The sequence below is a fragment of the Pongo pygmaeus genome, chromosome 12 (genome assembly GCF_028885625.2).
Source record: "Pongo pygmaeus isolate AG05252 chromosome 12, NHGRI_mPonPyg2-v2.0_pri, whole genome shotgun sequence".
Lineage (NCBI taxonomy): Eukaryota > Metazoa > Chordata > Mammalia > Primates > Hominidae > Pongo > Pongo pygmaeus.
In genome coordinates, this window is record NC_072385.2 from 91,032,284 (window position 1) to 91,056,597 (window position 24,314).

The following is a 24,314-nucleotide window of genomic DNA, read 5'->3' on the forward strand; positions in this document are numbered from 1 at the left end:
GCACTTAAACCATGGTGACAGAGCAAGACCCCATCTCACAAAACAAAAACAAAAATCAAGCAAAATTTTATTCACAAAACAAGCAGTAGGTCAGATTTGGCTTGTGACTATAGTTTGTTGATCCCTGACTTAGATTACATTGACTCCAAAGTCAACATAAAGCCAAATGGAAACAATTATCTGGGTTACTTGGTCAAAACTAGTTAAATGTATTATTTCATGGCGGCAGCACTTTGAAGTATAAGAAAGCTGGTATGCTTGCTTTCGAAAATCTAAGACACACGAGTTGCAACAGTATTTTATTTGAGAAGTGGCTCTTTTATAAATTAATCATACAAAACATATAATTTAGAAGGAATTAGAAACCACTCTGCAGATGGGCTATTACAGTTCTTAGTAAAAATTACAGACTGTAAAAATTACATGTTCTTAAAATTAAACCAGAGTTATATGTCTTATGGTAAAAGATCAATATGAAAGATTACAACTCATTGTCTATGACGCCTCCTATATGTATATAAAAACATGTATTATACAAAATATCAAAATTCCAGAAACAAAAGGCTAGTTATTAAACAACTGTAAATAGGTTGAAGAGGGAGAAAAGGCTTGGAGCAGCACATAGAACTGTGCAATAAATTTCATTTTAATCCTAAAAGAATCTAGGATAGAACAACATACACGTGGTGCTTAATAAACCAATTCTTCCTGAACAAATGAATAAGCAAACTCTGAAAATCTCAACAAAAGGATACAGTAACACATTTCTTTCAAATTTTTTGCAGAAACAAGGTCCCCCAAAGTGCTGGGATTATAGGCGTGAGCTACCATACACAGCCTCATTTAAAACAAAGCAAATGGAAAAAAAAAATTGGCATTTATTTTGAGATGACAATGATTTCTGAATTCAAAGGATAATAATGATAGAATACTAGACAAACAAAATAATCAAAACCTCTCCATTATTTATCACACATTTACCAAATATGGTTCTAACTGCCATTAGAACCAAGAAAACAATGTAAAATCCTCAACCAAATAAACAACAAACCTCCAAAGAGCAGTACGCATTACCCAAACAAAATCTATAGTTTGAAAAGCCGCTAGCTTTCTGAAACACATTTGCTTCAAATAATACAGCATTTCATAGGTTTTCTGACACTTTCCCTGCAGCTTTGATTTGATAAAAGTATAGTACATAGTACATTTCTTCCTCTAGTCTTTAGGTTAGTCTATTTGAGGTTTCTCTCACTGGCTCCTTTTTATTGTAGTGGTATAATAGTAAGTCTCATGCTTTGTAGAAGAAGAAAGATACACAAAAGTTCAAATTTTGCTGAAACTGAACAAAATGACATATTCTGCAATGATAAAATTAAGACCATAACAAATATTTTAAAAGATTTCAATTACTTACTAAGTTGGGATATATACTTGTTTCAGTTTACTCTCAGCTTCTGCTGCTTTTAGACGTTTCTAATTCAAAAGATGAATAAAACATTTTACATGCAATGCCTAATTATTACTACTGTTCACTGTCTTAAAAATTCACAAGAAAATACGTATTAAAGTGTAATTCAAAAATTACAATTTTAAGATAAGCTTTTCTTTCATATGCATATTCTTAAACTGGAATAATGTCTAAGAAAAGTCACTAGATTCTGTGGTACACAACTTTAAGTATTAATACCATTTTAGGCATAGGTTTAAAAAAAATAAAGCAATGAGCAACTCCATTTTCCATTTCCCTATGAGTGAATAAACAGGACCTTTAAAAAGTAACCATTTTTACTTTTCAAATTTAGTTTCTACTTTATTACTTATTTGCCTTTCTAGAAGAAAACACACACACACACTCTCACTCTCTCTCTCTCTCTGCTTTTAGAAAAATATTCAGAGATTATTTGTTTCCAAAATCCAGGCAAGAGGAGTGACTGTGGCTATTCTAAGTAGAAGTAAATAAGCATTTATTCCCAAATGTTGGGAGATATGCATTAAACTTTAAACCTCAGCTGAATTCACATAATATTCTACTGGAACCAATTAGAAGCCATATGTAGGGAAAGGAATGGGAAGGAGATTATATAATTAAATCCAGACACTGACCAACATGATAATGCAGGCAAATAGAGAAGTAAAATAACATATGGTTGATGTCCAAAAATAAGACAAACCAGAATATAAGGCTATCTTCTATTTTCCCAATGAGGAGAAAACAGAAATACTTAGGGGGATAACTTGAAACTTTTAGAACAGAGTTGAATTTTTGGAAAGAATATTATCTATTTTTCAACCATCCTTGATACCACCATCTCCATCTTTAGAGACTCTTTTTTAATAATATAGGTTTCCAGACTACATGGTTTTGATCTATACCTAAGTTGTTTATAATAAGCACTTTTTGAATTATATTGATACCGGAAATTTTTCAACAAGCCATGAGTATCTATTCACTATTTGTGACCTCAGTAATTCACCATGGTATTTTTGTTTTCAATTTTTATTTATTTTTAGAGACAGGGTCTTGTTATGTTGCCCAGGCTGGACATGAACTCCTGGGCTGAGCAATCCTCCTGCCTTGGCCTCCCAAAATGCTGGGAATATAGGTGCACACCACCACACCCAGCTCACTATGATATTTTAAAAAGTGATTCATAAAATGTTTTTTATAGCATCTAATACTTGCCACTGTATAACCTACATATATAGGAAAAATAATGTCTGTGTTAAATATATTTGCCTCTTTATCAGTTCTAATATGTGCCTATACAAATATAACACAAGTATTGACTGATGTCATTTCGGAAAAATGTACCTTTCCCCAGAGGTAATTATTATTCAAAAAATAAGTAATTGAGAGTTACCTGAATTTAAGATATTTGAGAAGGACTCAAAATTAAATTTAAGAAAAAGCTTATGTACAGTACCAAAACACCATACTAGTAAGACTACTACATTTAAGGTCAAGGATTTCAGGGGTATAGCCACACAAATGTCATGTAAAGAGGTTTCAGAAGATCTTTAAAAACATATCAAATTATATGGCTGATGACATTGGTCTAAATTCTCAATTCTTCATAAAAATAACTTGTTCAAGAGGTTTCTGTTAGCATCACATCTTTTATCACTGCCATGAACTACAAAGAGATGAAGTATCAGTCAAATGCAAGGAAAATAATACCTTTCTAGTGGTATCTCTCCAAAATATTTATCATAATTCATGAGAAGCCAAGGAAATATTAAGATTAAAATCTTAAATAATATCCTAAAGATATGAAATCATGTAGTTTAAAGTAGTCTGGAAAAAGTAAGGTAAACAAATTTAAAATTAGTACATCTCTAAAAAATATTAAAATATAAACAAAGTTCACTTTAATGCAACCATATTGGTAGCAATATGAAAAAAATTACCTGTTGCACATATCTGTCAGTAGTTTTCCACATGTAATAATATTCAATGATGCTAGTCAATGATTTCCAAGGAAGCTGAAAAAAAATCAACGTATCATCTATGTTAACATATAATAAAATGAGATGAAAATAAGCTACTATAGAAAGTGCTTTCCTTAAAAACCACTTTTTTTTTTTTTTTTTTTTTTTTTTGAGCTAGACTGTCACTTTGTTGCCCAGGCTAAAGTGCAGTGGTACGATGTCAGCTCACAGCAACCTCCGCTTCCTGGGTTCAGGCAATTCTGCGCAGCCTCCCAAGCAGCGGGGATTAGAAGCACATGCCACCATGCCCGGCTAATTTTTTGTATTTTTAGTAGAGACAAGGTTTCACCATGTTGGTCAGGCTGGTCTGGAACTCCTAACCTCAGGTGATCTGCCCGCCTCGGCCTCCCAAAGTGCTGAGATTTCAGGTGCGAGCCATCATACCTAGCCCTTAAATACCACTTCTTTAAAATAATGAAGCAAATATTCATATGGAAGATTCATTCTAGAATATTTGAGAAATTTAAAATTAATCCTTAGCAAACGGTACCGCAAACAAGTCATATTCAGTATGGAATGTGAATACAACACATTCCATTTCTCATTCCGTTTATAAATTTTACTAAAAATTATAAACATCATAACTGATAACACTTCTTTCTCTTTTTATTTAAGAGACAGGCTCACCCAGGCTGCAGTGCAGTGGCATGATCATAGCTCACTGCAGTCTCAACCTCCCAGGCTCTAGTGATCCTCCTGCCTCAGCCTCCTCAGCTGGGACTATAGGTGCGACACCATGCCCGGCTAATTTTTTTTTATTTTTTGTAGAGTTGGGGTCTCCCTATGTTGCCCAGGCTGGTCTTGAACAACTAGGTTCAAGCAATCCTTCCACCTCAGCCTCCCAAAGTCCTAGGATCACAGATGAGCCACCGTGACCAGCCCTGATAACACTTCATGACTTACTTGGGAAAGTTCTCAAGCTACAGGTGGGGCTGCAGCACTATTTTAGAAACAGCATTTAAACAGCTTTAGCCTGAGTTATTTCAGCTTCCAAAGATGGCAGCTATGACTGTGTGTCATTTGTTCTCTGCAAATCCTTGAAAGAAGCATTGAGGAAGACAGGAGAGACAGTCTAGTCTTGAATCGCTAATGCCACCCCTCTCCCATCCCCTGCCAGAGGCCTTGCAGTGCCAGAGTCTGTGCATATGGGGGAAGAACATCACAGTGACTAGGGGAATTTATATTGAACTTAGTGCTGCCCTGTGACAGCAGAGAATAAATCCATGCTGGGGTCAGCCAGTAGCTGTGCAGGGAGGGAGAATCTGTACCAGACCTAGCCAGAGGGTAATCACTTATCCCATCGGTTGGAACTTGAGTTTCTCAACAAGCCTCGTGACCATGGGCTGAAGTGCTCTGAGGACCTAGGTAAACTTGGAAGAAAGCCTAGGTACACAAGGACTTCAACTCCTAAACAACTCCTAGTGCTGGGCTGGACTCAGAGTCAGAGGACTTCGGGTGGCATGTGACCTAGGGAGACACCCAGGGTGGCTAAAGGAGTGATTGCACCACCCCTCCCCCAAACCTAGGTAGTACAGCTCAGGGGCAAAAATGTCTTCTTCCTTCTGCTTAAGGGATGGAAAGTGAAGAGTAAAGAGGACTTTGTCTTGCATCTTGGATACCTGCTCAGCCACAGCAGGATAGGGCACCAGGCAGAGTCGTGAGGCCCCCATTCCAGGCCCTAGCTCCTATACACATTTCTAGACACCATCTGGACAAAACGGAACCTGCTGCCTTAAAGGAAGGACCCAGTCCCTACAAGATTCATCAGCTGCTGACTAAAGAGCCCATGGGCCCCGAGTAACCAGCAGCAATGCCTGGGTAGTACACCATGGGCCTTGGGCTCTGCGATGTGCTGTCTACAGGTGTGACCCAGCACATTCCCAGCTATAGGTGGCTATGGTGAAAGTCTTCTTCTGTTTAAGAAGATGGAAAAGTAAAGGGATGTTGTTGTTTTGCACCTTAGTTACCACTCAGCCACAGTGGGGTAGAGGAATAAGCAGGCTTTTGGGGTCCTCAGGTTCAGGCCTCAGCTCCTGAACAGAATTTCTGGACCTGCCTTGGGCCAGAGGGGAGCCCAGTGCCCTGAAGGGTGATCCCAGGCCAGGCAGCATTCCCCACCAGCTGACTGAAATGAAGAGCCCGTGGGCTTTAAGTGTACATTGGAGGTGGCCTGGCAGAACTACCCCCACCCCCAATAGTGGCTGGGTGTTGGTGTCCACAGGGAGGCCCCTCTGCCTGTGGAAAGGGGAAGAAAAAGCAGGAAGGATTTTATATTGTGGTTTGAGTCTCAGCTTAGTCACAGCAGAACAGAACACCAGGCAAATTTCTAAGGTTTCTGACTCCAATCCCTGGTTCTCAGACAGCATCTCTGGACTCACCGGGGCCTGGAGGAACTCACTACCCTGAAGTGAAGGACACAAACCTGTCTCACTTTGCCACCTGCTGATTGTGGAGCCCTAGGGCCTTGAGCGAGCATAGGTGGTAGCAAGTGAGCAGTTACGGCAGGCATGACCCAGCACAGCCCCAGTGGTGGTAGCCACAAGAGTGCTTGTGTCACCACACCCCAGTTCCAGGTAGCTCGAGAGAGAGGGAGAGGGAGAGGGAGAGGGAGAGACACTGCTTCTTCAAGAGAAAGGGAAAAGAACAAGAGTCTGTCTGGTAATCCAGAGAATTCCGGATCTAATCTGAGACTACCAAGGGAGTACTTTGAGTCTTCAAAAACCACAGTGATATTGGGCTTGAGGTCCAAGTCCTTTAGAAAGCCTTTTCAAGAAGGACGGACACAAACAAGCCCAGACTGTGAAGACTACAATAAATATCTAACTCTTCAATGCTCAGACACTAACAAACATCTACAAGCATCATCCAGGAAAACATGACCTCACCAAACAAAGTAAGTCAGGAGGGACCAATGCTGGATAAACAGAGACATGTGACCTTTCAGACAGATAATTCAAAATAGCTAGCTGAGCACAGTGGCTCATGCCTGTAATCCCAGCACTTTGGGAGGCTGTGGCAGGAGGATCACGTAAGGCCAGGAGTTCGAGACCAGCCTGGCCAACGTGGCGAAACCCTGTATCTACTAAAAATACTAAAAAATTAGCCAGGCATAGTGATGCATGTCTGTAATTGCAGCCACTTGGGAGGCTGAGGCACGAGAATTGCTTGAACCTGGGAGGTGGAGGTTGCAGTGAGCCGAGATCACACCATTGCACTCCAGCCTGGGTGACGGAACAAGATTCTGTCTCAAAAAAAAAAAAAAAAAAAAAAAAGAATTCAAGATAGCTGTTTTGAGGAAACTCAAAAAAATTCAAGATAACAGACAGAAGGAATTCGGAATTCTGTCAGACAAATTTAACAAAGAGATTGAAATAAAAAGAATCAAGCAGAAATTCTAGAGTTGAAAATGCAACTAACATGCTGAAAAAATGCATCAGAGTCACTTAATAGTGGAACTAATTAAGCAGAAGAAAGAATTATTGGGCCTGAAGACAGGCTATTTGAAAATACCCAGTCAGAGGAGAGAAAAAAGCAAAGAACAAAAACAATGAAGCCTGCCTATAGGATCTAGAAAATAGCCTTGAAAGAGCAAATCTAAGAGTTATTGGCCTTAAAGAAGAGGTAGAGAAAGAGGGGCAGGAAGGTTATTCAAAGGGATAATATTAGAGAACTTCCCAAACCTGGAGAAAAACATTAACATCAATATTCAATAAGGTTATAATCAAACTCCCAAAGGTCAAAGATAAAGAAAGAACCTCAAAAGCAACGAGAGAGCAAAAACAAATAACTTATAATGGAGCTCCAATACGTTTGGCAGCAGACTTCTCAATGGAAACCTTACAGGCCAGGAGAGAGTGGCACGACATATTTAAAGTGCTGAAGGAAAAGATCTTTACCCAAGAATAGTATATCCAGTGAAAATATCCTTCAAACGCGATGGAGAAATAAAGACTTCCTGACAAACAAAAGCTGAAGGATTTCATCAACACTAGACCTGTCCAATAAGAAGTGCTAAAGGGAGTTCTTTAATCAGGAAAAAATAGATGTTGGTGAGCAAGAGGAAATCATCTGAAGGTACAAAACCTGCTGGTAATAGTAAGTACACAGAAAAACACATCGAGTATTATAACACTGTAATTGTGGTATGTAAACTACACTTGTCTTAAGCAGAAAGCCTAAATGATGAACCAATAAAAAAAAAAAATAACTACAACTTTCCAAAACATAGTACAATAAGACACAGAATCAACAAAAAGTTAAAAAGGGGAATGAAGTTAAAATGCAGTTTTCTAATTAATAGGTTTTGGGGTGTGTGTGTGTGTGTGTGTGTGTGTGTGATGTTCTAAGAGGTGATTATTACATATTGCATGCCTGTATCAAAGTATTTCATATGCCGGGGTGTGGTGGCTCACGCCGGTAATCCTAGCACTTTGGGAGGCCGAGGCAGGCAGATCACAAGGTCAGGAGATCGAGCCCATCCTGGCCAACATGGTGAAACCCCGTCTCTACTAAAAATACAAAAATTAGCTGGGGCTGGTGGCGTGCGCCTGTAATCTCAGCACTTTGGGAGGCCGAGGCGGGCAGACTGCTTGAGACCAGGAGTTCAAGACCAGCCTGGCCAACATAGTGAAACCCCATCTCTACTAAAAATAAAAAAATTAGCTGGGCATGGTGGTGCATGCCTGTAGTCCCAGCTACTTGGGAGGCTGAGGCAGGAGAATCACTTGAACCTGGGAGGTGGAAGTTGCAGTGAGCAGAGATTGCGCCACTGCACTCTAGCTTGGGCAACAGAGTGAGACTTTGTCTCAATAAATAAATTAATAAAATAAATAAAAATATAAAAATTAGCTGGGGCTGGTGGCGTGTGCCTGTAGTCCCAGCTACTCGGGAGGCTGAGGCAGAAGAATCACTTGAACTCGGCAGGCGGAGGTTGCGCCACTGCACTCCAGCCTGGTGACAGAGACTCCATCTCCAAAAAAAAAAATTAAAATTAAAAAATTTCACATACCCCATAATTATATACACCTACTATGAACCCGCAAAAACTAAAAATAAAAATTAAAAAAAGAAAAAAATGTTTAAAAAGAAAATGGCTAAGAATTACTCAAAATTAATGGAAAACAAAAAAACAGCTCTAGGATGCTCAGAGAATTACAAATAGAATAATTACAAAGAAAAACACACTCAGTCACATTGTGGAAGTAAAAATGCTAAAAACCAAAAGTAGACAGAAAATTTTGAAGACAAAGAAAAAGAAACATCACATCATAGGAACTTCTCATCAGAAACTAAGTACATCAGATAGAGAGACAGCTTTACAGTACTGAAAAAGAAAAGGAAAAAAGTGAATTATATAAAAAATGAAATATGTTTTAAGTAACAGCAGAGTTTTTCAAGCAAAGCTGAATTCATCGTTGTACTGCCATTAAGTGCTTATATTGGAAGAAAGGTTTCAAATAAATGATGCAAGCTTCAATCTTTTTGTTTGTTTAACTGAGATAGTGTAATGCTATGCTGCCCAGGCTGGAGTGCAGTAGCTATTCACAGGCATGGTCATAGCATGCTGCAGCCTCAAAATCCCAGGCTCAAGTGATCCTCTCGCTTCAGCTTCTCAAGCTCCCAAGTAGCTGGGACTACAGGGTGTGTAGCCCTAAGCTTCAATCATAAGAAGATACTAGGAAAAAAAAAGCAATTAAGTCCAAAGCAATGTAAAGGAAAGAAGTAATAAAGACACAAGCAGAAATCAATGAAACAGAAAATAGAGCAAAGTCAATCAAACCAAAAGCTGGGTTTTTTTCTTTTTTTTTTTTTTTTTGCAAAGTTCAACACTGATAAACTCCTAGCCAGACTGATCAAGAAAAAAGAAGAAAAAAAAAAAGACACAAATTATCGGTATCAGGAACGAGAGAGTAGATGTAAATACAGATCCATGCTACAGACCATGAAAGGATAACATAAGAATATTCTAAACTCCTATTATAAACATCTTTATAATAGTAAACTAGACAACTCAAGATAAAAGGGACAAATCCTTTGGAAGACAAACTACCAAACTCACTCCAGAAGAAAGAGGTAACAATAAAAGACCTGTATCTATTAAACAAAATGACTTCACAGTTTTAAAACCTTCCAAAAAGAGATGACTTCACTAGTGAACTCAACCAAACATTTAAGGAATAAGTCTACACAAACAGTTCCAGAAAACAGAAAAGAGAATACTTCCCAACTCATTCTAAGTAGCCATCATTAGCCTGAAATAAAACCAAAAATATTACAAGGAAATCAAAAGATCTGTATTAATCATTAACATAGATTCAAAACAACGTGTTCCACACAATAAATGTATATTAAGTCTTAGTTTGTCAATTTAAAAAGATAAATTTCAAAAACACAGATGCAAACATCCTTAACAAAATACTGGGAAATCAAATTCAGCACTGTATTAAAACAAACCTCATGACCAAGTGGAACTGATAGCCAGGTACACTGGCTGTTTTCAACAATCATAAATTAATCAATGTTATTCACCATATCAAAAGACAAAGAGATAAACATTCCATAATCACAATTGATGCATAAAACACATCTTACAAAATTCAACATCATTCATGATTTTTTAAAAAACTCTCAAAAAATAAGAATAGAGAGGAACTTGCTCATCATTAAAAGATACATACAAAAACAAAACAAATTATAGTTGATCTCACATGTAATAGTAAAAAAAAGAATGAATTTCCCCTAAGAACAGGAACAAGGAAAGGATGTTGCTCTTATCACTTCTTCTGAACACTGTATTGGAAATACTAGCCAGTGCAATAAAGCAAAAATAAATAAATAAATAAAAATAAAAGGCATAGAGATGGGAAATAAAAACAAAAACTGCCCTTTATGTGCAGACAGCATGACTGTCTATGTAGAAAGTCCCAAAGAATCTACCAAAAAAACTGACTGTAACTACTGCAAGAGATTCACAAGGCTGCAGAGTACAAGGTGGATATATAAAAGCTGCAGATTAGGAGAGAATGTTACAAAAAAAAAAAAAAAACACTTGAATGCAAAATACATAACAAACTCTCAAAATCAACAAACAAAAAAAAGCTCACTTTTAAAATAAGCAGAAGATTTTGAAAAACATTTCACATCAAGGACATATGATGGGCAATGAAACACATGAAAAGATGGCTTATCGTTAGTCTTTAGGGAAAATGCAAATTAAAACCGAAATGAAATGCTGCTGCAAACCTATTATAATGGCTTTTTTAAAAATGACAATAATGTGTCAGGTGCAGTGGCTCACGCCTATAATCCCAGCAACTTGGGAGGTCAAGGCAAAAGGATCATTTGAGCCCAGGAGTTGGAGACCAGCCTGGGCAGCATGGTGAGACCGCATCTATACAAAAAATAATAATTAAAAGAAAGTTAGCTAGACATGGTGGCACAACATGCCTGTAGTCCCAGTTATGTGCAAGGCTGAAGCCAGGAGGATCACCTGGGCCCAGGAGTTTGAGGCTGCAGTGAGCTATGATCATGCCACACCTGTTTTAGTGGTCCTGTTTTTCTAACTGAATCCTGACTGATAAGCGAACTGTTTTCCCAAGTGGCTGTATCAGTTTGCATTCAAACTAGCAAAATATGACAGCACAAGCTGGAGCCTACAAGGATGGGAAAAACCCTTGTCAGTAGCGACTGCCTTTGACCCTGATGGTATGCATGTTCTGCAGAAACTAAGGCTTTCTTCATGGTGCTAAACACACAAACACACACCTTGCCCTGGAGTCAGAGATGAAGAAGGGGGATCCTAGGGAAAACAGAGCAACTGCAGTCCCCACATTGCCTCGTGCCAACAAACTGGGCCAGCAGATAAATGAGAACACATATGAGCTACAAAAATGGCTGGTGCTTCATTTCTGCTCTCCAAATCCTGCACTAGAATTTCTCATGGCCCACCCTAAAGGGCAACATACAGGGAAGGGAATTCTGGAAAACGTGGTTCAGTCTGGCTACACTGATATTGTTATAAAGCTAACAAAGGTAGTTTCTTATAAAGTTAAACATATAGTTATCATGTAAGACCCAGCAACCCCACGGCTCATATTTCCCAAGAGAAACAAAAACTTAAGTTCACTAAAACTAGCATGCAAAATGTTTATAGCAGCTTTATCCATAATCATCAAAAATCAGAAACAATTCAAATTCCCTTCAACAGGTGAATGAATAAACTGATTGTGGTACATTCACACAATGGAATAGTACTACTAGGCAATGAAAATGAACTACCAATATATGCAGCAACACTGATGAATACCAGATGCATTATGTTAAGTAAAAGAAACCAAAATTAAAAAGTTACATACTACTAAATGATTCTACTTACACAGTGTTCAGAAAAAGGCAAAACTATAGGGATGGAGCATAAATCAGTGGTTGCCAGGATTAGGGCTAGGGTATTATTGACAATAAAAGGGGAGACTTGACGGGAGAGGTGATGGAACTGTATTGTGTCTTGATTGTGGTGATGAGTTTTGTTTGTTTGTGGAGACAGTATCATTCTAACACCCAGGCTAGAGTGCAGTGGCGCGATCTCGGCTCACTGAAACCTCTGCCTCGTGGGTTCAAGCAATTCTCATGCCTCAGCCTCCTGAGTAGCTGGGATTATAGGCATGTGCCACCAGGCCCAGCTAATTTTTGTATTTTTTTTTTTGTAGAGATGGGGTTTCGCCATATTGGCCAGCCTGGTCTCAAACTCCTGGCCTCAAGTGATCTGCCCACCTCAGCCTCCCTAAGTGCTTGGATTACAAGTGTGAGCCATAATGCCCAGCCCTTTTTTTTTTTTTTTTGAGATGAAGTCTTGCTCCATCACCCAGCCTGGAGTGCAGTGGCGTGATCTCAGCTCACTGCAACCTTCACCTCCTGGGTTCCAGTGATTCTCCTGCCTCAGTCTATTGAGTAACTGGCATTACAGGCCTGCACTACCATGCCCAGCTAATTGTTTTGTATTTTTAGTAGAGACGGGGTTTCACCATGTTGGCCAGGCTGGTATTGAACTCATGACCTCAAGTGATCTGCCTGCCTCGGCCTCCCAAAGTGTTAGGATTACAGGCATGAGCCACCATGCCCAGACTGGTTTTTTTTTTGTTTTGTTTTGTTTTTTAAGAGGCAGAGTCTACTATGTTGCCCAGGCTGGTCTTAAACTCCTGGGCTCAAGTGATCCTCCTGCCTTGGACTCCCAAAGTGCTGAGATTTCAGGTGTGACCCACCACACCCAGCCTGTGGTGATGGTTATGGGAGTATGAATTTATAAAAACTCACAGAACTTTAACTGTAAAAAACTGTAAAGGAGTGAATTTTACTGTGTATAAATTTTGAAATAAGTTAAATTAAGCTTCAGAATAAAGCTATCACTAACCACTAAATATAAAAATATCTGTACCCAAATATGTGCCTTCTACACAATTTGTTCTTAAATGTACAAACACACAATAATATATTCATTCACTTGGGAAAACTAAGACACTGGAAGCAGAAAATAATCAATGATCTCTTCTGGGTAGTGGGATGAAACCACTTTAAAAAACTCACCATTATGACACAGTTGCTCAGTGCTCAGGTAAAGGTCTAGTATTTAAGCAGAGGAGGCCCAGGAGACTTTTTGTTGCATACACTACCTGACAGTTTCTAAAAGGACACTTCTTAAAACTTCATGTCATAAGAAATACATTGCCCCAACAACATCATGTACCTGTGATGGCATTATAGGAAATAACATTATTTGCATTTTATTTTCTACTAGGTTTATACATTACTTTTGTAAGTATGGAGGGAAAGAGGGGATAATTTAAAAACAACAACTACCACAAAAAACACAAAACCCTTTGAGCAGTTAACACTCTGACATTCTATCATGTTTATTTTAAGGGTTTGACAGAAGTAGCCAATTCCAGTCTCCAAAATACAACAAATCTAATACGGACTGGCCCTTCAACAACCACAACCTAAGGGGCAGTCTGCAGGGTTAAAATCCACATTTCCCAGACTCCCTTGCATCTAAGATTCTGGGTATAATTTAGGTTGCATCATGGATGCACTGGCAAGAGAGATGGATTTGGTACTAAAGGCACCCTGCTGGTGGGGTTCAAGGGAGAGACAGCACGTTGCAGCCACAGGTAGAGTGGCAGCTTCCTCCTTCAGCAGTTAGGTTTCTAATCACAGCAGGGACGGCAGTATCCTTAGCTGGCCCATTCTGAAGTGTGACTTTCAAAGTCACAATCTTGGAGGCCCAATCTGATGTCTATTTCTTCATCTTCCCTAGTACTTAATGTTTCAATAAGCTTTCTATTGAAACGAGCTAGGGTAAAACAAAACAAAAACTAATATATACCATGCTACGAATCTGTAATTTTGTTAGACCATAAAGGCAACAAAAAAATCATCTAATGGTATTATTACTGTTATACTCATTTTCATAGTTAATTTTATCTGATACCAATGCCAGCCTCTATGTCCAAGTATATTGCACTAACCTACAGTTCACAGAGTTATCTTCTAGTCCTGTGTTAAGTGCCTAGGAGTGCTGTAAGTTTCACACCTCAGTGTTTACCTTGCTATCTGCTCTTTTCTCTCTTTACCTATTAGAGACCCAGCTAAAATGCCAGTTAACTCCATCAAGCCTCTTCCACTTTGGCACAATGAATCCTTTGTAATATTCCTATACACTTGTTCATATACTGACAGAAGTAATTAATTATATTTTACTTGGGTGTATATTTCAATGTCTTGATTTTAACTATGAACTAATTCCTTGAAGTAAGGACCACATTCAATTTTTGTTGTATGCCTAGTGCCTTTTTGCAAGCCTGGCATGTTACAGGCACTCAGTAAATACCACTAGAGCACAGAATGAGGTATTACATTCGGTGCAGGGAAAAGTATTTTCACTTTAGTGTTTCTCAACTCCTACTCCTTTATCAGATCTGCAGGTTTTATTTATCTTTTTTGAATTTTCATTGAGCCTCACAGTGTAGATTTGATTTGTTAGGTTTTATTCCTTGCAATTTCTATGTAGTTGTAGCTCTATTATTTTAATAACTGTTATATTAATAACATTGGTCTATTGTTATTCTGGCCATCTGAAGCTAAATACCAATGCATTTTAAATTTTCAGCTGCGCCCCCTACAAATTTAAATCATGGCATGTAACAATTTAAGTATGAGTGAAGTTTTGCCAGAAGAACAAATCATCAGTGACACTAACAGTTTTAATTACTATGTCTGGGATTTAATTTATCAACCCATATTGGTAAGTAATAACTTTGTGTCAAACAATTCAGTAAAGATGCAGCAACATAAAAGGCAGGCTATTGGCTCACATCAAATATGTAATGGTCTATAAAGATTCTATTTTCATAATTTAAAATAAAGGATGACTTAATAGAAAGCTATTTATGAAAATCTCAAATGGAAATTTCACCATTTCAAAGGAACTATAAGTTTAACTAAAGACAGTAAGTCCATAAACATAAAGACAAAACAAAGTACATACTATAGTTAGACAAGATGACCTGGTATTTACCCCACTGCATGGGGTAAGTGAGGTGATGAATGTGTTAATTGTGGTAATCATTTCACAATGTATATGTATATCAAATCATCATATTGTATACCTTGAAAATATGTATTTTCTACTTGTCAATTATACCTCAGTAAAGCTGAGGAAAAATTTTTAATAATAAAAAATATACATAGGATACTCAGGGGTCCCCAACTCCCAGGTCACGGACTGGTTAAGAACTGGGCTGCACAGCAGGAGGTGAGTGGACAAGCGAGCAAAGCTTCATCTGTATTTATAGCCACTCCCCATTACTCCCATTGCCCCCTGAGCTCTGCCCCGTGAGATCAGCAGCGGCATTAGATTCTCACAGGAGCACAAACCCTATTGTGAACTGTGCATGCGAGGGATCTAGGTAGCGTACTTCTTATGAGAATCTAATGCCTAATGATCTGTCACTGTCTCCCATCACCCCCAGATGGGACTGTCTAGTTGCAGAAAAACAAGCTCAGAGGTCTCACTGATTATCCATTATGGTGAGTCGTATAATTATTATATATGACAATGTAATCATAATAGAAATTAAGTGCACAATAAACGTAATGCACCTGAATCATCCTGAAACCTCCTTCCACCCCCAGTCCATGGAAAAACTGTCTTCCACAAAACTGGTCCTTGGTGCCAAAAAAGTTGGGGACCACTCCTCTACATCATTAAGAAGAATCAAAGATCAAAAGCCCATAAAACAAATTCTCCTACTGTGCTTGGCAGAGGTCATTTCATTAAGGGTCCAGATCAAATTCAGGCTCAACAATTAGTAAGACAACTAGAAAAATACAGAAAGCTTAAAGCAGAGCAACTAATCTAAAAGCAGAGATCAGACTGTTTAGTGCAAATGGTGAGAAGAGCTGACCAGATTTTAACTTGGAACTCAGAGAGAGGTAAATAGGATAAATTAATATTGCCAAGGTTTACACCAAGAACACAGGACTTCCTGATAGTGTATGGGGTTTTTTGTTTTGTTTTGTTTTTGACACCAAGTCTCACTCTGTCGCCCAGGCTGCAGTGCAGTGGTGCCACCTCAGCTCACTGAAACCTCCACCTCCGGGTTCAAGAGATTCTCCTTTCTCAGCCTCTTGAGTAGCTCGGGCTACAGGTGCGTGCCACCACGCCCAGCGAATTTTTTATATTTTCAGTAGAGATGGGGTTTCACCATATTGGCCAGGCTGGTCTGGAACTCCTGACCTCGTGATCCACCCACCTCGGCCTCCCAAAGTCCTGGGATTACAGATGTGAGCCACCATACCCGGCCTGATAGTGTGGGTCTTACTACAACTACTCCTCCAAACAATTATCAATTATCAGTTTCTCCCTTTACAAGACTAGCCTTCATTTTACTTTGAGCAGATAAAAATTATTAACTCACAAACTTGCTAAATGAATACTGTAAGGTTTACCAGATTTCTAAAACAGAATATTCCCATCTCAACATTTTATTTTACTCATAATTTTCTACTTACAAAATCTTGCCGTATGTCATTGAAGTCTTTGCCATATTTTTCCAGTGCCTCTTCAAATAAGCTAGCTTCAGAGGCTGACCATTCCTCCATTTCATCTCTGCATAAAACAGGTCCTCCGAGTGGTACTAAGACACTAATGGCACTGCTCAAATCATAGCTGTGTCTATACAATGTATCCATAGCATGAAACTAAAGAAACAAAATGAACAGAAAATATCAACCAGAAATGCAAACATGCTACATTATGTAAGAATATATGATATACTTAACAATATACTTATTTATTTGTTAACAAAATTTTAAACAGACTACTAAATAATTAAGATATCATTTATTGCTTTAGAAAATGCTGACTTGTACCCTTATTTGGGGGGAGGGGAGCACAGGGTATCCCTCTATTTCCAGGCTAGAGTGCAGCAGCATCCTCAACCTTCTGGGCTCATCCAATCCTCCTGCCTCAGCCTCCTGAGTAATTAGGACCACAGACATATGCCACTATGCCTGGCTAGTTTTTTTATTTTATGTAGAGATGGGAGTCTCACTATGTTGCCCAGGCTGGTCTCGAACTCCTGGGCTCAACTGATCCTCCCACTATAGCCTCCCAAAATGCTAGGATTAGGTCTCTTTTATTTTTATTTTTTATTTATTTACCTTTTTTTTTTTTTTTTTTTTGAGATAGGCTCTTGCTCTGTCACCCATGCTGGAGTGCAGTGGCATGGTCATAGCTCACTGTAACCTTGAAAGTCTAGCCAGGCCACACATGGTGGCTCATGCCTGTAATCCCAGCGCTTTGAGAAGCCAAGGTAGGAGGATCACTTGAGCCCAGGAATTTTAAGACCAGTGTGGGCAACATAGTGAGACCTGTCTCTACAAAAATAAAAAATTAGCCGGGCCTGGTTGTGCATGCCTACAGTCCCAACTACTTGGGAGGCTGGGGTGGGAGGAATGCTTGAGCCCAGGAGGTTGAGGCTGCAGTGAGCTGTGACTGTGCCACTGCACTCCAGCCTGGATAACAGAGTGACAGCCTATCTCAAAAAATAAAAATTAAAATAATAAAAATATCAAAGTCACTTCAGCTCTTGTGCAAGATATACAGCACAGCCATTCTTGACCAGGGAAAAATATACAGATTATGTATCAGAGAGTGAGAAAAAAATCTCAGGTTGGGTTAAGGAATCATGTACTAAGATAGAAAGAAAACAATGGAGCAGAGTATGATGTTTAAGACAAAATTATAAACATGCTGCACAGAAAAAGCAACACAAAACAAAATTACATATTCATTTTAATATGGTAACTTGGTTGAGATTGTAGAAGACAAAGAATAGATGGCCAGGTTTGCTTGGAACAGCAAGGCCACTGTGGGTTTCTTACATATTTCAAGGGAAAGTGATTTGAAGCACAATTTGAAAGGAGAAAAAGATAGATTAGAACACACAATCACCATAACGTTGAACTCCTGGGCCCGAGGTTACTTTTGCAAAAGTAACTTAGGTCTAGCTTACTTAAAAAGCATTTTCTGGCCAGACACAGTGGCTCACACCTATAATCACACTTTGGAAGGCCAAGGTGGGCAGAACGCTGGCGCCCAGGACTTCGAGACCAGCCTGGGCAACACAGTGAAACCCTGTCTCTACAAAAAACAGGCATGGTGGCATATTGCCTGTAATCCCAGCTACTCAGGAGTCTGAGATGAGAAAATCACTTGAGCCCAGGGAGGTCAAGGCTGCAGTGAGCTGACATCATGCCGCTGCAGTGAGCTGAGATCATGCCACTGCACCCCAGCCTGGGCAACAGAGTGATGCCCTATTTTTTAAAAAAGAAGGCATTTTCCTCCCATCAGAACAATGAATAACTAGGTTCCAAAACTTCAAGTTTTGAAAAACCTTTGATTTTCTTTTCCTACTGGAAAGAGAGTCATCCATAGCATGTACATACATGTGTATGTATAACAGGAAAACTGAAAAACAACACAATCATCTCTGCCTATGTCACAGATTAGCACATGGGTGCTGCAAAGTGATCTAATTCTTGCCCAAGTGAGAACTAGTTCTGTTTTTCTCCCCACCTCTCAACCCCACCCAGACTTTCTAACACATAAACTTAAAGTCTTGCACCTTTTACGCAAAGTATCTCCTGCTACTTATTAAAAATTTCACAAATGGGGATAGCTTCACTTCTATGCAACAACAGAACTCTTAAAAATTTAGCTTTTGGCATAAGTCGTGCGTCTCCAAGCCCGCCACCAGTCAAGGTCTCAGTGCCAGCTATGCCACTGCAGCTGTCACTATGGCCCATTAGAACACTGCTAACTCCAAATCAAGCAGTTCTGGAGGTGCTTAGGGCTCCGGGGTGCTGAATGAAGGTGCTGGTAGCCTTAGAAAAGAACCAGAGAAACCTAATACTGCTTTGGTTTTTTAAAGCATCACTTAGGAGTTGCTATCCCAGAAAATCCAGAAATAGAACTGCTTCCCCTAGAATTGACAGAAATGAAAGATAAATATGAACGACCTCAGGTGAAGTATGCCAGATAGGATTCTTCTCAGTTGAAAACACACTAAAAAATGGTTTTGTATAACTTGAATAGTTTGTATATTATATAATCTTTTCTAGATAGATGCTACAGAATTCTTTTAATCTGTTACATTCACCTACCACACTTTATTATAAACATACTTAGAATCATCTATAAATACTCAATATAAATTGTTTTGAGTCTTAAAGCAGAAGAATCCAAAGTGGGGGGAAAAAAAACAACTAAACACAGCCATCTAATTCATTACCTTAAAAGATACTCTGTCTGATGAGGAATTATGGTGCTGGTTGTATTTTTGCCAATGAAGTTTGGCATGGAGGTAATCCTTGGTGTAGCTTAAAAAACGAGTACAGCCATTCTTTAAAATGAAGAGGGCACTGTTGTTTATATTTCCTGTAGACAGCTGGAGAGATCTGTGTGATACAAGATGCTTCTGCATGGGTTCCCATGCATCTTCTGTTCTTGTTTATATAATGTGGAACAAATAACTCTTCTTTGCCACCACTGTGCCTTAGGTAACTGTGTGTGCCAGTCAGAAATCTGACACCACGTTTTCCTTCTAGGCTATCATGCCCTATCTGATCATCTTTCCTTGCTTCACTCTGTGCTTTAGTGAAGCCTAGTTGCACACTGGCCTTTCTGTGCTGTTTTCAATTTGCTTAATGATAGCGGTTACCCCAATTGTAACTTATATAACTTTAAACAGAATCACACTATTCCCCGCCTTACTTAGTTGAGCACAGAACAAAGGCAATATAAAATCTGGGGTTCACGCACAAGTTGGGATGAGAAGGGGAGTGAGCCTTAATATCATGGAAAATTACACTTTCTAAGTATAATTGCAGTGATGTTTCTCTCAAAGTATTTTTCTAGCCTAGAATTCATTTTACCTTCATTATTCCTGTGAAGTAGGTAGGGCAAGTATGAGGGGAAGTTGGGTGCTGAATTTTTAGGTCAAAGATTGATATTAATACAAGATATTTGCTCACTGTAGAACCTGGGGCACCATATCAGTTAACTGCTCTGAGACTCACTTTCCTTGTTTGTTAAATGAGAAGAATATCCATGCTGCCTACCTCACAGGCTTGTGAGGGTCAAATGAGAATGTATGTGAAAGATCATTTCTTATTTGTATTTTTTAAAAATAGCTTTTAAGTGATCCCTCACTATCTGGTAGGAGACTGTAGGAGAGCTCAAATATCAACTAACATCTATTAAAGTGAAAATATTATTAGCAAAAGTATGAATTAATATGTATGTATATGTATGTATACACACACACACAGTGATGCATTAACTAAGATAATGATAAGGGTATAGATTATGAATTTGTTCACAGAGTAACGGCAGTATTTAGAACATGTAAACATGTTTAGGTACAGTAAATAACTGCTTTAACAAGGATTGACATCTCACTTAAAATCAATCACTGAGGCCAGGCGGGGTGGCTCACACCTGTAATCCCAGCACTTTGGGAGGCCAATGCAGGCGGATCACTTGAGGTCAGGAGTTTGAGACCAGTCTGGCCAATATGGTGAAACTCTGTCTCTACAAAAATTAGCTGGGCATGGTGGCAGTCACCTGTAATCCCAGCTACTCAAGAAGCTGAGGCAGGAGAATCACTTGAACCCAGGAGGTGGAAGCAGCAGTGAGCCGAGATCACGCCACCGCACTCCAGCCTGGGCGACAGAGTGAGACTCTGTCAAAAAAAAAAAAAAAATCATTGGATTTCACAAAACAGAAGTAGGGATTTCATGATAAATTTCCTAGTTATAATCATAACAAAGGCCACTGGCCATGTGTATTCTTTTGTTGTATGTGTCACAACCATGGAACAATGACTTCCAACTTTGAAGTGAATTTCCTCTCACTCTTCTGCAGCAGAGGTTGAAAAAAAAAAACAAAAAACACAAGAATTGATCTTGGTTCTTCAGCTTTTGCTCTGCAAATTTCAGAATCAGCTAAATTCTGTAGCTAACCTCACTAGACAGACTGTGTAGTTTAGCTGTAGTATGTACTTTTACACACTTCTACATCAACTCCATTGTACATACAATGTAGTATGTACCCCATTATTCATGATTTTACTTTCCAAAGTTTCAGTTACCCGTAGCCAACTGTGGTCTGAAAATAGATGAATATAGTACAGTAAGATATTTGTGTGTGTGAGAGAGACAGAGAGGGAGCGCACTGTATTAGTCTGTTTTCACACTGCTGATCAAGACAAACCTGAGACTGGGCAATTTACAAAAGAAAGAAGTTTATTGGACTTACAGTTCCACATGGCTGGGGAGGCCTCATAATCATGGTGGAAGGCAAGGAGGAGCAAGTCACATCTTACGTAGATGGCAGAAGGCAAAAAGCAAGAGGCTGTGCAGGGAACTCCCATTTTTAAAACCATCAGGACCAGGTACGGTGGCTCACACCTGTAATCTCAGTACTTTGGGAGGCTGAGGCAGGCGGACTGCCTGAGCTCAGGAGTTCGAGACCACCCTGGACAACATGATGAAACCCCGTCTCTACTAAAATGCAAAAAATCAGCCGGGCATGGTGGCACATGCCTGTAATCCCAGCAACTCAGCAGGCTGAGGCAGGAGAATCACTTGAACCCAGGAGGCAGAAGTTACAGTGAGCCAAGATTGCGCCACTGCACTCCAGCCTGGGTGACAGAGCGAGACTCCATCTCAAAAAATAAAAAATAAAAAATAAATCAGATCTCATGAGACTTATTCACTATCATGAGAACAGCACAGGAAAGACCTGCCCCCATGATTCAATTATCTCTCCCAGTGGTCCCTCCCACAACACGTGGGAATTATTGAGTTACAGGATGAGATTTGGGTGGGGACACAGAGCCAAACCATATCAAGCACAGTCACATATCTTTTATAATGGTATATTCTTATAATTGTTCTATGATTATTCTTGTTGATCTCTTACTGTGCCTAATTTATAAATTAAACCTTATGTTAGGTATAGCGTAGAGAAAAAAAAGTCTGGTTCAGTGCCATCCTCAGCTTCAGGCATCCACTGAGGGTGTTGAAATATATCTTCTCATGGAAAAGAAAGACTACTGTAATTATTGTTTCTTAATAACTAACCTCATGAAAATGAAAAGAAAGATCAATAGCATTTAGGGACCTTTTCAGTTAATAATCCCATAAACAATTATTTTTTAAACCTTCTGAATTTACAATAAATGAAAAAACTAAAAGATTAAAAGATATTCAAAAATGCTAAAATTCCTCAAAATAAAAATAATTTATCTTTTTCTTTTGAGACAGGGTTTCACTCTGTTGCCCAGGTTGGAGTGCAGTGGCATGATCTCAGCTCACTGCAACATCTGCCTCCTGGGCTCAGATGATCCTCCCACCTCAGCCTCCCAAGTAGCTGGGACTACCGGTGCATGCCACAATACCCAGCTAATTTTTGTATTTTCAGTAGAGACAGGGTTTTGCCATGTTGCCCGGGCTGGTCTCCAACTCCGGGGCTCCAGCGATCCGCCTGTCTTGGCCTCCCAAAGTGCTGGGATTACAAGCATGAGCCACCACACCCAGCCAAAAGAAATTTTTATAATTAACAGGGGCTCTGAAACCAGTCACAGAATTAAGTGCATTTTTCTCAGCTGATGCTACACCAACCACTCAAATCATGAATGGATTTTCAGTTTTGTGTTCATGTTAAATGAATGAAATTGCTTTTCTTATGGGTACTTTTTAAAATGATGATGGACTGTTACCTAAAAGGCTTCAAAGAATCGAAGTAGTATCTTAGCCTTCATCAAGTGATTATGACAAAAAATTATTATATTCATTGTTTCAAAGGTTCTACTCTTTAGTGTTTAGTTTGTGTTCCTGAACACTGAAGGAACCATTTGCTTTCAGAGGAGGAGCTCCTGTACTGTCTCAAATAAAATGAGAGAGAATACATTGGAATTACTGTTGACCAGGAGATATGAAACCTCCAAAGCACACATTTATACCACAGACCAAAGGACAGTACAGTAAAGGTCAGAATGTGTAGAAAGTAAACACTCATCAGGTGTGTACACTGTGGAGTTACTAGGAAATAATTCCTTTGAAACTGATCAACTTCATAAAGGAAACCAGAGAATCATATTATGTGCCAGAAGTCCATATAAACCCCATCTTTCTGATACACACAGAAGTTTCTTTTGAATGGACTTTACGTAGTCTAATCTTACCCTGAAGAGCTTTACATGAATACTGTTTCTATAACAGAAGAGACAAAATCAAGTAGAGAAAATGTAGGGTAAATAAAGAAAATAAGCTAAGAAAAGACACAGTAACATAACACAGGACCAAAGACTTGTGGCTTATCAGTAAGATAATACAAATTTGAAATGCCAGAGAAGTTTGAAAAAATGAACAACTAATTGATTGTTAGAGAAGGCAGAATAGTGATTTCCTCCTAACTGAAGAGGAGCAGAAGGGAAGCTGTTGAGATACTGGTAATGTTCTTTACCATCTAGTGGTGGTTACACGAATATATACACAGATAAAAATGTTTAAGCTGTGTAACAAACTGTAGGGCACTCTATATATGTTACCATATGTATACCTCAATTTAAAATAAGAAAAAGAATTTTGAGGCTGGGTGCGGTGGCTCACACCTGTTAATCCCTGCACTTTAGGAGGCCAAGGCAGGTGGACCACGAGGTCAGGAGTTTGAGACCAGCCTGGCCAACACAGTGAAAGCCCATCTCTACTAAAAACACAAAAATTAGCCGGGTGTGGTGGCACACGCCTGTAGTCCCAGCTGCTCAGGAGGCTAAGGCAGGAGAATCGCTTGAACTCAGGAGGCGGCTGTTGCAGTGAGCAGAGACCATACCATTGCACCCCAGCTGGGTGACAGAGTGAGACTTTGTCTCCAAAAAAAAGAAAAAAGAAAAGAAATAGAAAAGGAATTTTGAAACTAAGTATTAAAAAGCTAAAAGTTGGCCAGGCACATTGGCTCAGGCATGTAATCCCAGAGCTTTTGGGAGGCCCTGGGAGGCCAAGGCAGGAGTTCAAGACCAGCCTCGGCATTAATTTTTTAAATTTTAAAATTTAATTAATTAAAAATTTTTAATTAGCTGGGCACAGTGTTGAGTGCCTATATTAAAAAAAAAAAAAAAAGAAAACTAGGCCAGGCGCAGTAGCTCACGCCTCTAATCCCAGCACTTTGGGAGGCCGAGGCAGGCAGATCATCACGAGGTCAAGAG

General features: G+C 39.2%; 1 protein-coding gene across 4 annotated transcripts in view; it reads right to left on the reverse strand.

Annotated features, from left to right (window-relative positions):
• MTA3 (metastasis associated 1 family member 3) overlaps positions 1-24,314 on the reverse strand; it is a 180,934-nt gene that overhangs the window by 57,126 nt on the left and 99,494 nt on the right. For all 4 annotated transcript variants that reach the window (XR_010123108.1, XM_054475174.1, XM_054475173.1 and 1 more), the window contains exons 9-11: positions 16,555-16,743; positions 3,409-3,483; positions 1,415-1,473 (exon numbers count right to left, since the gene is read on the reverse strand). Coding sequence is in view for 3 of the 4 variants with exons in the window: in XM_054475174.1 (XP_054331149.1) it covers positions 1,415-1,473; positions 3,409-3,483; positions 16,555-16,743 (323 nt within the window). In the remaining variant the exon portion in view is untranslated. The remainder of the gene's footprint in view (positions 1-1,414; positions 1,474-3,408; positions 3,484-16,554; positions 16,744-24,314) is intronic.